Source organism: Cavia porcellus, unplaced genomic scaffold (genome assembly GCF_034190915.1).
Source record: "Cavia porcellus strain 051 isolate PalLab524CR breed Dunkin Hartley unplaced genomic scaffold, mCavPor4.1 scaffold_31, whole genome shotgun sequence".
Classification (NCBI taxonomy): domain Eukaryota; kingdom Metazoa; phylum Chordata; class Mammalia; order Rodentia; family Caviidae; genus Cavia; species Cavia porcellus.
Window position 1 is genome coordinate 7,701,968 of NW_026947514.1, and position 16,269 is coordinate 7,718,236.

At 36.9% G+C, this 16,269-nt stretch overlaps 1 protein-coding gene across 5 annotated transcripts in view; it reads right to left on the reverse strand.

Moving 5' to 3' along the window:
* The window catches only part of Papola (poly(A) polymerase alpha), a 64,857-nt gene that overhangs the window by 35,997 nt on the left and 12,591 nt on the right, over positions 1-16,269 (reverse strand). For all 5 annotated transcript variants that reach the window (XM_063241176.1, XM_063241179.1, XM_063241175.1 and 2 more), the window contains 5 exons: positions 9,881-10,054; positions 9,429-9,495; positions 5,016-5,097; positions 2,325-2,434; positions 1,545-1,598 (listed from right to left, as the gene is read on the reverse strand). In XM_063241176.1, the coding sequence (XP_063097246.1) occupies positions 1,545-1,598; positions 2,325-2,434; positions 5,016-5,097; positions 9,429-9,495; positions 9,881-10,054 (487 nt within the window). The remainder of the gene's footprint in view (positions 1-1,544; positions 1,599-2,324; positions 2,435-5,015; positions 5,098-9,428; positions 9,496-9,880; positions 10,055-16,269) is intronic.

Sequence of the window (16,269 nt, forward strand, 5' to 3'; positions counted from 1 at the left end):
TTCAAAATCAGTACCTTTCCTACTTATGAAAGAAACAGACTTCATGCTCATAACATCAAGCTAACTCAAAAACAAATGAGAGACAACACTGAAAGGTTACAATGAAATTATGTCTCAAAAAGCTGAAATGCAAAAATACAAAGACACTTCCTAAAGTAGTAATTTTTGCATAGTATGTAAAACTAGCACATAAAATAGTTTAAAACATCACTGGATTCTTGCATCTACCAAGCAAACCTTAAAAAGTTAATGTGCATCTCCAACAAAATATTCCTCCTCCTATGTAATTCTCTTTTTAGTAAAAATGGAACATCACTTTATAATTCACATTACAGACTTTTTAATTTTGATACAAGATTTCTCTCTGTTGCCCAAGTCAACCTTCCACTTGCTCTACAGCTTAGGAGCCCCCACTTCATGATCCTTTCTGTCAAGTGCAGGAATTACAAACTTGTGTCGCCAAGCCTGGATCCACAGACTGTTTTCTGTTTGTTTTTTTCAGATTTTTCTGTTTTTTTGAGACAGGGTCTCACTATGTCATTTGGGCTGGCCTTGAACTCACTATGTAGCCCAGACTGGCCTCAAACTTGCAAGGGTCCCTCCTATCTCAGCCTCCCAAAGACTGGGATTATAGGTGTGCACCACCACACCCGGCACTGTTTATTTAAACATGGACAGTAAATCAAAACTAAATGAACTTGACACTCCTTTACAAATTTCTTATTTTGCACGTACTTATGAAGGCAATACTTCAACTTTTCACAGATGGTACTTCACCTTTTTATGTAGTAATTCTAAAAACTACTTTTTTGGGGGAAATAAAGAGCTTTCCACTAAAACTTGGTAATTTCTACCATTACTGTTAAGAACTTTCTTTTTTCTTTTTTTTTTTTTTCCCATTTTTATCGGTACTGGGGATCGAACTCACGACTGCCTGCTTGCAAGGCAGGTGCTTATACCGCTGAGCTAAACCCCCAGCCCCTAAAATTTTTTTTTTTTTTTTTTTTTTAAATCGGTACTGGGGATCGAACTCACGACCGCCTGCTTGCAAGGCAGGTGCTTGTGCCACTGAGCTAAATCCCCAGCCCCCTGTGAAGAACTTTCCAACACCATCATGCTCACCAGAAATAAAGCTGTTCCACTATCAGCTTATTCCCGTTTCTTTCTCTTTTATGTTGAAAGCTCAACAATCTGAGCTCTACTGGGAACCTCTCTATTAGCAAACCCATGGCACACATACCACAGCAGGCTACTTCCATCACTGACATCTGGAAAGGCTCGCCATCACTGCTCTATGAGAAAATACTTTAACACACAGAACGGTTTGTACCTCTTTTGCTGCCTTTGTGAGCTTCCGATTTCACTTGGCATTTAAGAAAACTAAACGTGGTAAGTACTAGATAGAATTAAGTAGTGATTTGCATTTTTAAAAATCTTGTTAGCAATACCAACCAATTCATTTTAGTTTCAAACTAAATTTTTAATTTACACTAATCAAACTTGACACCTCTCAGCAAGAACTATCCATCTGAATCACATCTTACCTCTATCCCATCAAAACAGAGTTTGATGACTGGTACAAATGCCTCTTCAACAGCCTTTAAGAAAAGTGAACAAGTTTAGTTTCTAAAATTTCACTTTGGCCTATACTACTTTTTTTTTTTTTTTTTAAATCGGTACCAGGGATCGAACCCACAACTATTTGCTTGCAAGGCAGGCTTTATGCCACTGAGCTAAATCCCCAGCCCTGTCCTACACTACTTTTAAGTACTTTAAAATAAATATGATTCCTAAAATTGCTTAAACATAATCTAGCATAATACCTGATACAACACAAATTTTCAGCATCTACCTTTCACCTTCTTGCTCCAGGGTCTTTGACTTCTGCCATTCAACAAATATGGAATTGTGGGCAAATTACTTAGTATTTATGCCTTTTTTTTTTTTTTTTTTTTTTGGTCTTTTTGAGATAGGGCCTCTCTATGCAGTTCAAGCTGGCCTTAAACTCACTTTGTAGCCTAGGCTGGTCTCAAACTAACAAGGATCCTCCTCCTCCTGCTTCAGCTTCCTGCGTGTTGGGATTACAGGCGTGAGCCACCACGCCAGGCTAGTATTTATTCTCTTTGCCTTTATTTCTTAATCTATAAAAAGTTTACAGATTTATGACTTTAGGCTCACTGTAAGAATACAATGCAAACACATGTTAAATGCCTTGAATGGCCTGGCAATTGCAACACCTTAATAAATGATGGCTATATTATAAAATTCTCTTAACTAAGCAAATCTTCATAACTCCTCCCCTCTCACCCCAAACATTTACATACTCTTAAGTCTTTTACTTCTTCCTGTAATTTCAATTTATCATAGAATGAGGTGAAAAAGTCACTTCGATCAACATGTCTTGGTGCAACACATAATGCATCAATATCGGCACCTAAAAAATAATAATCCCATCAACCACTAATTAGTACTACAAGAAAATTATTTTGCATCTAATGGCAGTATTTAATGTTATAAATACATCTAACATTATACTGGCAAGCTCCAAATGTATCAACTTTGAGTAAAAATTACCAGTCAATAGAGCTGAAAAACATGGTTCTAACTGACTGAGCATGCTTTTCCTGGATACATCCTGTATTTACAGGGACCCCAAGTAAACCCTGAGTCCAAAAAAACTGATTCAGGACTTTCATGATGAAGAAGGAATTAAGTATGCGCCCCATGTCTTCCTGTCATTAGAGACATGTTAGTTAAACAAACAAAATTGATTTTTCTCTATATATTATGTTATTGGTGTTTATATGCCATTGTACCAAAAAGGAAAGTTAAAATCCATTATTGAGATCATAAAAAATGTCAGGTCAACAACGTCATTTTTCTAAAATATGAGATGCTACAATGCCGAATTCAGTGGTAAAGGGCTAGTTTAACATCAGGAGGCTTTGTACTATCAAAGTAAGAAAAGAAATTAACAAAAAAGGGAAAACACACGAGGTGTTGAGACATTGTTCTAAAGGCTATTTCGTGAATTCACAAAGGGGAGAAAGTTTTGTCTATCTATGCAGCTATCTGAATAACACAAAACATATCAAAAACAAATGTGCTATTATTGTAACAGAATAAAAAGATGGAACAGGAAAGGATAGCAGAACATAAAAGAAAACTATACCGACACATTTTTTGTTTTGTTTTGTTTTTAAAAAGGCAGCTCAGACGTTGAGGATTAAGAAATACAGCTTCATACTGATAGAGCTCCATCTACTGGTTCTGCCAATAGATAGTAAAGAGAAACTGTTTACCTCTTTATCAGACTACTTGCTGTGCAAGAATAAAAGTACTGGGAGAAATAAAACATTGAAAATTAAGAACTTACATCTACTTTAAAAAAGTTTAATAAATGTTTATCATGAAAACCTTTGTTTATTTTTGTATATAGAGAAAATAATCAAGGCTGATGAAATACTGATTAACAGTGGGCAGATACACACTGGTTTTTTTGTTTTGCTAAGCTACGTTTTATAATGTCTATAATAAATGTATGTAAGGTAACGCAAAATGACTCATAAAGAACAGCAAGGTCCAAAAGAACTTTGCAATGGAAAATGTTCTACACATCTACAATTTCCAGTGTAATAGCTAACAGCTGCCATGTGGCTACTAATCAGATAGTGGGGCTAACTTCTAGGAGCTGAATTTTTCTTTTTTTTTTTTTTTTTTTTCTATTTTTTTTTTTTATTTAAAGAAAAGGAAACGAAAAAAAAATACATGGAAATTAAAAAAAAAGGGTAGAAATAATTCTAAATTACAGACAAACAAAAGGTAAGAAATTGCAAGTTGATAAGTTACAAATTGTCATCTTCGAAATGGCTGTTCAGGTTATAGAATTAAAGTATATAGAATGACATTCAAAAAAAAATGACCCTACAAACTATTCTGCTCTATGGCCGAACAAAAGCTCTGTAATATGATTATCAGTCCCACCTATTTGTTTTACATCTCTAAGAGGATAAGGTTAACCATATCAAAACAGAACAGAACATTTTAAAAAAAAATAAAAAAACAATTTAAAGAAATACAGATTTCAAAGCAAGTCCACTGGAGATCTACCTTATCTAACTGTCTCTAGCTTCTTACAAATAGTTGTCCCTAACTTCACCCACTTTCTATACTTATTGCATATTATAGAACTAATCAAATCATTACAGGATGATGGAGTCTTTTTAGGTCCTCAAGTTCCAAATTAGGGAAGACAATACCAACTACCATCGCATCTCTCATTCTCTTTGTGATAGCCGTCCCCATCTCTGCATATGCTGAAGTTGAGCTGAAGAAACCAGTCCAGAGTCATTTTAATCAGCAAGCAATAGATTGCTAGAATTTATATTATAATGCTACAAAATAAGCCTCGGGTTTTTCAGGTTTCTTTCTCAGAGTATTTGTTCCTATCCTCTCTGTATTATAGGGAAAACCAAGTCATAACAAGACAACGAAACAATTTCCTAGATAATCATGCAATGGATAGGACTTATAAAACTATAATATAAATGATCTTCCATAGCTACTATGTTTTCTCTTGTTATTTTCAATAGATTTGTCGACAACACTGGCTTATTATAGTTAAACATACTATCACCTATTTTTATAAAAACTTATCTTTGACTGCATTGTAGTATTTGAGAGCTGTTACTGATTCATACCAGTATGGATATCCTTTACATCTTGTCATGCTCAGAGTAGTTTCCTGTACTTTTAGGGTTGATTCTAACACGCATACCGATTTCTAATAGGATCAGTCAAGGCCAACCAAAGGAGCTGAATTTTTCTTAATTTTAGTACTCATTGGATGCCACATGGAAGAAGACATAATTTTGTATTTTCTTAAGACTCCTTGAAGTACTTATCTTCCATGCAAACATAACTTTCTATATGATTCATAAGAAAATGAATGTCATTGTAATCCATACAATCCTTAAATAAAAATGCATTTTTTTCAAGAAAAACAAATTATGTACCTTTTGTATGCACTCCTAATCTGTAAGATCCAAATGTAAAAATTTTTCCTCCAACATTTTCAATTACAGATTGAGGAAGATTCTGTTAAAACAAACCAAATAAAAAGTCAGAAGAACCAAAGGAAAATTTCAAATATGATACTTGAAATGTTTAGTCTTTGTCTGGTTTTGCTTTTTTGAGACACTCAGTCCAGGGTGGCTTTTAATTCACCATGTAGCCCAGGCTGGCCTCAACTTAGTCATCATCCTGCCCCACCTCCCATGTACTGGGATCATAGGTGTACACCACCACACCTGGCTCACACTGTAAAACCAAACCAAGTCAGGTGAGGTGGTCCCCACATGTAATCTCAGCAACTTGGAAATGGAAAGAGGATCCCCTAAGCTCAGCAATTCAGGGTTAGCCTGGGGAACACAGCAAGATTCAATCTCGACCAAAAAACTCAAATAAGGTGATGGTGCAAACTTTTATAGAGCATATTCAAACATAAAGGCTTACCAAAAACACAAAATAGTCCTTTATTGACCAATCTAATTTGAAATTCAAGCAATTTCCAACCTCTAACAGTATTCTTTGGTCAAGACACACACTATTTTAGAATTTGCTATATTTCTGAAAACCACAAACGTAGATCAAACGTTACTACAGAAGCAATGTTAAAATCAGGGCTTCTATTCATGACAAAGATCCTACATAAAATAAATCATGAATATTAGATTCTAATAAAAAAAGATACTCTGAACATTTAAAGGTATTCAATGATAATACCTAACATTCCACAGCATATTAGAGTGTAACTTTCCCATCTCAAAAATGACCTCTAAGTCAGTATTGCTAAATAATAGTTTTTCAGATTTCTGAAACACTTTGGTGGAATGATTTTAAAAAGAACCAGATTTATTGTGGCTTTTCCCTCGGAAGCATCAGGAAGACAGAAAACGCAAAGCACTTAAAAACGTCTTGCCAGGCACAGTGGTGCCCATTTGTAATTCCAGCACTTGGGAGGCAGAGACAGGAGTATTACTAGGAGGCCAGCCTTGTCTGCATAGTGATTTAAGGCCAGCCTGAACTATCTAGCAAGGTTCTGTCTCAAAAAAAAAAAAAAAAAAAAAAGAAAAAGTCAAAAATCAGCAAGTGTCTTCCTAGCTCTGTCATTACAGTAAAACTACTACTCTGTATGTTCAATGGCTCTGTCTGTACACATCTGTTCCAATATAAAACAATGTAATGAGTGGCAAGTCCTTTGATTTTCTAGTTCCTTATTGTACTAAAGCATTTGGTAGCATAATATATACAAGATAATCCCCCTGTTCCCTACTCGAGAAAAATTTAAATGGCACTAATCAAGTGTTATTTCATATTCCAAAAGACTTCCTAGAACCAAGAAGGGCAACATTCATTCTGCTTTAAAAAGTGTTGCCCAAATCTGAAACATAAAACAAAACCAATTAATGTCTTCAAGCTTACAAGATTCAGGGCCTCTTGTTGAAAACGGCATCTTTAACCATCACCCCAAAAAACTGTTTACGTTTTTAAGAAACAAGGCCTCTGCTTTCTTATATTTAGGTATTTATAAATATTTGCAATGCTGGCCTGGTTATTTAAAATAAGACAGCAAGCTATGTGCACAGTTAGATTCACAAAAAGTAAAGAACAACAATGAACTAATGATAATGGCAATTAAAACACATACATTCCATGGACAAACACTCTGCAATAAGAACTTCCTGGAAGGATATATGCTTTCTATATACTTCCAATGTCCCGTACAGCAGCCACTTATCCATCACTGCTGACCGCTTGAGATGTGGCTAGTGTAATTAACACGTTCCCACCAGCACCAACACTGGTGGTATACGCATGACTGTCCCACCAGGTGGCCTGTACCAATGGTGGCACAAAGAAATCTAATCACTTTCATCCATCCATGAACAAGTCACTGGATGGGCAGTCAAGCATGCACTACCTACTGATGTGTGTTCAAATTATATGGCAGTAAAATATGAACTACATCCCCTTCCTGAACATGTTAAAAACATAAATGTTTCATTTTAATCCTAACTTAATCACATATGGACCAGATATTATTGTAGTACACTTCTAGAGACTGTGTTTATACTATTATGGTTATTATAATCAGAAAATAAAATTTCTTAATTCAGGTTATAGAAAAAAATTTCTCTTTGAAGCAGAGTCTTATTATGTAGTCAAGGTAACCTTGAATTCACCTTTTAGCCCTTGGCTTGAGATCCTCCTGGCTCAGCCTACCTCAAGTGCTGGATGGGCGGAAGAAAAAAAAAAAACTGGATTGTAAAATTTTTGCTTAAAGACCTCAGAGTATCAAGTGTTAGATGGCAAACAATCCAGCCATCCATTTGTTAGCTTTTTTGTTGCTGTTCTTGTGTGGCTGTCTTTTGAGATGGGGTCTCCCTAGGTTGCTCAGGCTAGGCTTGAACTAGCAATTCTCCTTCTTGATCTCTCAGGAAATATACTCAAACATGCCCAACTCAAGCCCCCCAGCTTAATGTCAAACTCAAACTTTGGAAGTTTCCTATCTATATATTAAATCAGTAGTTCTCACCCAAAGGTAATTCTTTCCCCTAGTGCCATCTAACTAGAGAAATTCTTGGTTATCACAACTCGTGGAGAGAAGTAAAGGGGACCTATACCTAACAAGACAGACGAGATGCTGCTTAGCACACTACAACACATGAACAAGCACTTGAAAAAGAATTATCTGGTCCCAATGTATTATTAGAGCCAACATCAGAAAACTTCATAATAAAATTTAAAACTAACCAGCTAGGGGAAACATTCTCTCTATAAAAGACAGAAACAACAACAACAACAACAACAACAACAAAAAAAACAGAAAAAAAAAATCAAACCTTAAAAGCCTAAGTCCGTTACCTCATTTTCTAATCAACTTGCTGCATCTAAGGCTGGGCTACCTAAAGTTCACACAAAGTGGAAAAGGGAGAGCATTCATTTTGTTAACCAGACAATTTTTCTTATCTTATGAAAACCAGTGGAAAGAACCGCTGTATATCAAGAATTACAGGCTGGGAGCCAGCATACGTCATTCCAGTACGCCGAGGCTTTGGCAAGAGGATCCCTGTGAGTTCAAGAACCAGACAGCAAGACACTGCTGGGGGGGCGGGGGGGAAGACACCACAAAAATCAATGGATTCGAGTAGTACCTGAGAAAAAACTCAAAAAGGCAATACTCTGCTTTCACACACACACACAAAAGATAACAAGCCCTGGCTGTCTACCCTAAGTTCTTAAACACCTAAGGAAAAATGCCCTTAAAAATGCTTGCTCCCTAACAGAGTTAAGAAAATGCCTATTATCTTCTAGCTACTTTCGAGGCTAAGTCAGGAAGATCATAAACTCAAGACCAGGAGGAATAACTGAAGGAAGTTCTTTCTCAGAATTTACAAAGGACTCAGAAGGTCACGTCATCAGTTAATATTTACAATACAAAACAAAATCAAACAATTTTTGTTGCTAGAAAACAGTACTAAAGAATTAAAAGTTTCAAAATAAAAAAGGAAAATACTATAAATCTCTCTAAACCCGACTTTTTTTCTAAATTAACACCCTTTCTCCCTACATGAGATTTTCTTCTACTCTTAGTTCTCTAATCCATTTTTCAGCTACATTTATAGAGCAAATATGTATTTCCTACAACTCTGAAAAAAATTACCTTTATTCATGGTATCTTTGTAATGTGGGTCAAATGAATTCTACAAATGGTCTAAAATGCACCTCTTGGCCTGGTTTGGTAAGGCTCACTGTAATTCCAGCACTCAGAAGGCTGAGGCACAAGGACTGCTGCAAGTTCAAGGCCAGCTTCAACTGTGTAATGAGATCTGTCTCAAAACATACTAGCATTTCCTTTTCCAGGATAAGGCAGTGCTCCAGGCACTCAGAGAATGCTGCTACAAGGCCCCAAAATATACTGACCACCTGTGGAGGTGTTGAAATCTAAGCCCTCATGCATACTAATACTCCCTTTTCAGGAAAACATCTACTATTTCTCTAAAGAGTGTGAGTTACTGAGTTCAGCTTTGAATTGTTGCAATAAAAAAGTACTTCTTAAAAATCACTAAGCACAGCTGATGTTTCGCTTTCAAAATAACTAGAAACAAAATATAAATTGGTTTTTTTTTTTTAAATTCTTGTTTTGCTATTGTTTGTTACCAGAAACTGGACTCATGACCTTGCCAGGCAGGGGCTTATGCTATATATCCAGGGTCCTGCGAAATATAAAGTGATATCAATAGTCTGACGTGAAAGCCACATTAAAGACTTTCAATTCACTCCATTATCGCCAGGTGATGTAAGACAATTACTGTGTTCTATTACTATACACAATAAATTATTCTGTATACGAAATGTCACCTTACCTTGCTTTCACTGATTTCTCGTATCCACTCTTTCACCAGGTTATTTAATTTTCCCAAAATTAAAATCCTGTTGGTAAAGTAATTGTCAAGTATCAAGTTGTTTTTCCATATCACTACTGATTATACAAAACAGTCTTAAATAGGTAGCTTCCCAAATTTTACATTTAAGTAATCAGCAATGTGTAGAAGTTAGTGATACACAGGTAATGTTTCACTGGGTAAGGCATTGTCATTTCTCCTGACTATTCTGCCCTGTAATTACCAAAACCAACAAATATCAAAATTAAGGGAACAGAACTTTATTTGGAAAATATGCAAGCTGCCTTTCCTGAGAAGCACTCAAAACACACACAGATCTAGAACAACACTGACCTTCTAAGTACACAATGCCCAAAATTAATTTCAACGTTAATAAAATAAACTAAACTACAGATAAACAGAGACCTATTTACCTGCGCTGCAGTTCTTCTTCCTCTTCAAAAACCCCAAAGGGCTTCAGAGTCTCGATGAGTTTCTGTGTCAGCACCCAGTCGGTCTCCTTGGGGGCTGCTAAGCTGATAGGCGAGGTGATGCCATAGTGCTTCTGCGGTGGCTGCGTCTGTTGTGATCCCTGTGTTGTAACTGGACTAAAAATGGAATTGGATTAGATTAGTGCAAAAATTCTACAATTTACAAATCAGCATGACTAGAAAAACTACACCAGTAAAACACATTTCTAAAACATAGTTCATTTCATGCTAATCAAGATTCTTACTTTCGAAAAAAATACTATCTTACTAAAAAAGACAACCAAAAGCAGGCAATCAGAAGAAATTATTTCTCCTCCTCTCTCAAGGATTTTAACTTTGCCACCACCTACATGTCTCACTCAGCAGTAGGAATATGAAGCAAATATACTACTAGAAAAAACACATCACAAAAACTTACGGAAAATGTTTCCTATTGAAACAGCAAAAATCTCTCACATTATCTCTAAAGCACTGATCGACATACTTCAAAAGATTTTTTTCCAACTACAGAAGAACCATCATTTTTACTTTTTATCTACCAGACCTTGTTACCTGTTCATACCTAGATATAAGGCAATCTACAAAATTAATTTCATTTTGCACATTTGCTTCCAAGTTAGAACTACGCCAGTGAAAACACAGATACTGATTACCATTTAGCTGCCCCTTCCACTCTTTCATGCTATGACCATTAGCCCTGATGTGCAGCTTCACTGGATGAGGAAATGCCTGGCAGATCTGGAGCATGCGCACCTGGGTGTATCTGAGTGGGTCACGAAGACTGGCCTTGGGCACTAAAAGTGTCTCCAAACCTATTCCTCTTCAGTGCCTTCCCCTGCTTGGCTCCTCGGCTGCCATGAACTAAGCAGCTCTGCTCTGCCAGGCCTTCCCACCATGATGTTCCTGCCTTGGAGCCAGCCGACTATGGATGAATCCTCCCATAAAAATAAAAATAAAACAAAAACAACCATTTTACCAACATAAGAAATTACTCAAATGGAACTCATGCTTACATGACTAAAGCTCACCAATAAGAACAGAGGGCTGAGGTATTAAGTGACAAGAGTGCATGCCCAGAGTTCAATCCCTAGTACCATTTAAAAAACAAGAGAAGCCAGGCCTAGTGGCACAGGCCTGTACTCCCAGCACTTGGGAGGCTAAGGCAAGAGGATCACAAGGGCAGCCTGGGCTAAAGAGCCAAAACAACCACAGAAACCAAACAGGAAGAAATCTCATCTCAAATTTTAAGTCAGGGGTGGTGGCACATATCTGTAATCACAGAAGCTGAACCAAGAGCATTGCCAGTCTCAGTTACACACTGAATTCAAAGCCAGCTAGAACTGTTCTGTCTCAAAAGCCAAAAATGGGGGAGTGATCACAAATAGCGTGAACAAAACAACTGGGAGAAACAATATGTTCACACTATTTATTACCAAGTATTAGTAACAGATTTATTCCTCAACAAATCTAAGAATGCATGTAGTAATTCCCACAATACATCACTATATATACCCTCAGGGCTGTGATCTATGCTGTAACAGATAAACCAGTGCCCTGACTTTTGTCTTCCGACAGCAACACAGATTGAAGAACATCAGAGAGCCCATATGGGCCATTTTAAGTAGCCACTGCTGGCACTGCACATCTGCTGGCTACTACTTGTCAGAATATGCTATGCAGACTAGAGAACTTTTACTGAATAAATATAAATCCAACTTATTACTTCCCGTAATTAATTCATATCAGATTTTCACCTTCTCCTATTCTGAATCTATACTGTACAGTTAGCAAGTTACACTGGTAGACAACCACCTGTTACTGTAATAGTAGGGAAGCTGAGGCAGGAATGTGTCAATTTGGGGCTCGCTTGGGCCATATACTAAGACCCTGTTTCATAACAACATGAAAAACAAAACAAAAAAGTTCAACTGATTGTATAGGTGTGAAAAGCTATGATGAAAAAAGAGAAAGAAAAAAAAAAGCTATGATGTTAACAGTGAGCATTTTTAACACTGCATAAAAATGTTTTTTCAAACAGACAAAATCCACTATCATTAAAATAAATGCATTAAGTATAACTGAAAAAAAGATACAATAGAATTCACCATGTCTTGGTCACTATAGATTTTTCATTTATCAACAAATGGCTAACATCATGCATCTTCAAAACTGACACAAAGCCAGGTGTGGTGGCACAGGACTCTGGAGGCTGAGGTAGGAGGATCACTACAAGTTCGAGGCCAATTTGGGCCACATAATGAGTTCAAGGCTTGCCTGAACTACATGGTGATCCATGATGTCTTAAAGACAAAAACAAAAACAAAAAACATCCTACATGAAAAAAGCAACCCTCAAAAATCCCTTAACAAGATAAAAACTCTTCCTCGCTATATACACATAGATTCAGTTAAAATATTTCATTACTTTTGCTTTTACTTTTCTCTGAGACAAGGTCTTGATACATAGTTCAGGTTAGCTTTGAATTCTCTTATGTAGTCCAGGCTGACCTTCAACTCAAAGCCATTCTGAGTGTTGGGATTTCAGGCACGTACAATGTCACTCAGCTTTGTTACTTATTTTCTAAAGGAATTCTTACTTTATCCAGCTTTACTAGAACATAACATGCCAAAAGACTGAATATAGTATCACATACAACCCCATGAGCTTGGAGCGTACACTTGTATGTTTCTATCACCACAATTAACATTAACAGACACAGCTATTGCTCAATTCCCTTGCATCCTTTGTTTTCTTATAGCATGATTACTTCACATGATATCCTTAATGCTGGGGGGTGGCTTTTGAAACAAAGTCTCACTATGTAGATTACCTAAGCTGGTCATAAATTCAAAATGATCCTCCTGCCTCAGCCTCTGGATTGTTGTGTCACAAGCATGTACCACCACATCTGGCAGCATCTAAATATTTTTCTTTTAACAATAAGTCATTGCATACTCAAAAATTTAAGGATCTCAGCCGGGTGTGCACTGTGGCAGGAGGACTGCTAGAACTTGAGGCCAGTCTGAAATCCGTAACAAAACCCTCTCAAACCCCACTCCCCCCCCAAAAAAATATCTAGATGGTACAAGTACACTGACTACATAACCTTACTATATTTTCTAGTACTGCTATTTCTTCATGGACTTTTTCCAAGTAAACTACAATCCATTATTATACTGAATTACAAATGCTGGAGAGGAGGAGAGTAACAGGGATTTAACACAGACCCTTGTCCACTAAGCTACGTGTCCAGCACCATCCCACCACCCCTTTTAATTTAGAGACAGGTTCGGTAAATTGTACAGGCTGGGATGGAACTTGCCATTCTTCTGCCTCAGCTTCCCAGAGTGCTGAGATTAACAGGTGTGGTCCAAAATGCATGGCTGAATACTTCTATAAATGATTTTAATACTGTATAAAGGAAAAATGAAAAATAAGTATAAATAAATTTCACTATGTGCAAGCTAGACTTGATCCAAACTGAGTTTTCTTTTCTTATTTGTTGTTTTTGAGACAGGGTCTCGCTATGTAGTTCAGGGTGGCCTTGAACTCATAGCGATCCTCTTGCCTCAGTTCTTTGCCTCCCGAATGCTGGGATTTCAGGTATGCTCAGCAAGCAATGAGCTTTCAAGTGCAAGCTGAAATCATGTTTTGTACCTTCAAGCAAAATAAACCTCTATTTTTGTTCTTATGCAAGTAATTCTTTCTTTCTTTCTTTCTTTCTTTCTTTCTTTCTTTCTTTCTTTCTGTACAGGGACTTGAACTCATGACCTCACGCTTACCAGGCAGATGCTTGAGCCAATGAGCTAAATCCCCAGCCCTCTTTAAATTTTTCTCTTGGCTGAGTGCAGTGGTACATACCTGAAATGCTAGCACTCAAGAGGCTGAAAGCAGAAAAAGCACTTCAAATTCAGAGTCAGCCTGAATAGCAAGACCCTATCTCCAAAAGAAAAAATTCTCCATTCTGAAGAGGTCAGATTTCTCACCAGTTCAGTGTAGATTATCATCAAAATAGGAATACCCATTCTCTGGAGTTAAGACTCCTCTATCTTTCCCAAACTTTCAAATTCTTCACTGTACGTAAATCAAGGCTTAGCTCCTGTCTACTTCAACTATCTTATCAGCACACCAAGAAACAGGCTCAAGTTTATGAAATCAAACAAAGCAGTTTATCCTAATGCCTACATCATTTTGTGAGATTTTTCCTTTTTGTTTTGTGGATAGTGTCTTCTCCATAGGCCAGAAGTGATGAACTTAGTATGTAGCTTTGGTGGGCCTCAGAATCACAAGTGTCCTGCTTCAACCTTCAGAGTGCTGGGATTCCAGATGTGCACCATCTCACTGGGCTTCATGTTAACATTTTAATGGGAAAATAAATCATGTAAATTGGGACACTTTATTCAAAATGTAACCATATTATCTAGCCTTGGAATGGTAAACAAAGAAAAAAACCCAAATTTATTTAATTCAAGAAAACACATACATACTGAATACATAATTCAAGAAGCATGCATAAAATAAGTAAAAATAAACCACAACTGATTAAGAGACAAATACATCTTAACATGTTCATGATGGGAGTTATAATGGATATGCCTCACTGCTAGGTGGCTCTGATTTTAATTTAATCACTCCCCCACACCTGAACCACACATAGATGGTACACCCATGACTGCCCCACTGAGTGGTTTGTGTCACTTCTCAGGGAGCCTTTGATTACAATAACGCAAAGAAAGGCACTGATTTAGTAGACCAGATGTCACTGTATTATAGTTCCTTGAAAAAAACATTAAAATGGTATTTGAAAAATGGCAATACAGTTAATTTGTGGTACACCAGTTGTAAATGTATTTTATTTTATTTTTTTATTTTTATTTTTATTTTTTTTGGTCTTTTTCCTTTTTATTGGTACCAGGGATCGAACTCACGACCTCCTGCTTGCAAGGCAGGTGCTTATGCCGCTGAGCTAAATCCCCAGCGTAAATGTATTTTATATACCCAGTAACAGGGTACTTATAAGATTTCCATGTTAAAATTTAGAATATTGATGAATTACTCATGAATATAAATTTATTTTAATGAAATAAATTTCACTATTGTAATAATTTTAATTTGCATGAATAGTATTAATATCTCTATTTCAGCAGTAATTATTCAAATTCAAGCAACTAAATTTGGCCCATTATACTTTTTATTAACTTTATCGGTAAAGAGACTGATAAAAGTGGCTAGATCCATGTGTATCACCAGTGGTATAAGCTGCCCGAATCGGACAGTCATGTACCACCCATCCATCCATCAGTAGTTCAAGCAGGCAGGAACACGTTAACTTGTATTTTGTGCCTCCAATAAAAATGGCAGCCAGATGCTTCTAAGGATCTGAAATGTCCCAAGCAAAACATTAACCATTATTATATTTTAAATAAAATAAAAACTTTCATTTATTCTTTCAAATTGAGTTTTTGAGGGTGAGGGGTGACATAGTCTCAGCATACAGTCCAGGTTGGCCTTGAACTTACAGCAATCTTCCTCCCCCAGCCTCCTGAGAGCTGAGGCTGGATGACCCTAATTGGCTAACTCTTCTATGTACCATTAGACATTACAGAAAGTCACAGCGCTGGTAAATGCAGCTCAGTGGTAGACTGTTTGCCTCTGAAGCCCTGGGTTTGATCTCCAGTACCAGGATGTGTGCTTGTGTAAACAGTAAATAAAAAACTTGAGCCAAGTTAGATGCTGCATACTACAAATTCCCTATGATGAATGCGATCATTATGTTTATCTGAATTATACCAATAAAGTTAATTTAAAAAAGAGAGATGATACACACATATAATCTCAGCTATTAATGAAGCTGAAGCAAGAAGATATCCAGATATCAAGCCCTGGCATGGGCTGGATATGTGCTTGGTGCTAAGAGTGACCTTGATGCTAAGAGTGACCCAGGTTCAATCCTAGCACCACCCAAAAAGACCAAAGGGTCTTTTCTTTGCTGTTCTGTTTCTAGTAAGACAAATTTGCACACTTCAGATATGGGCAGTTTGGAACACAAACCTGAGAAGAGCAAACAAGTCTGCCAACACCAGGAACACAAACTCCTTTTCCCATTCTTGAACAGAGCAGACATCTACCTTATCATTTTTTCAGAAACACTGACATAAATATTTAATTTCCTTCAGATTTTAGTCTACTTTTTTTTTTGGAGACAGGGTCTCACTCTGTAGTTCAGGCTGGCCTTGAACTCATTACGTAGCTAACCCAGGAAGGCCTCTAACTTGTGGCATCCTCCTGCCTCTAGGCATGCACACAATGCCCAGTTTATTCTACCCTGAACA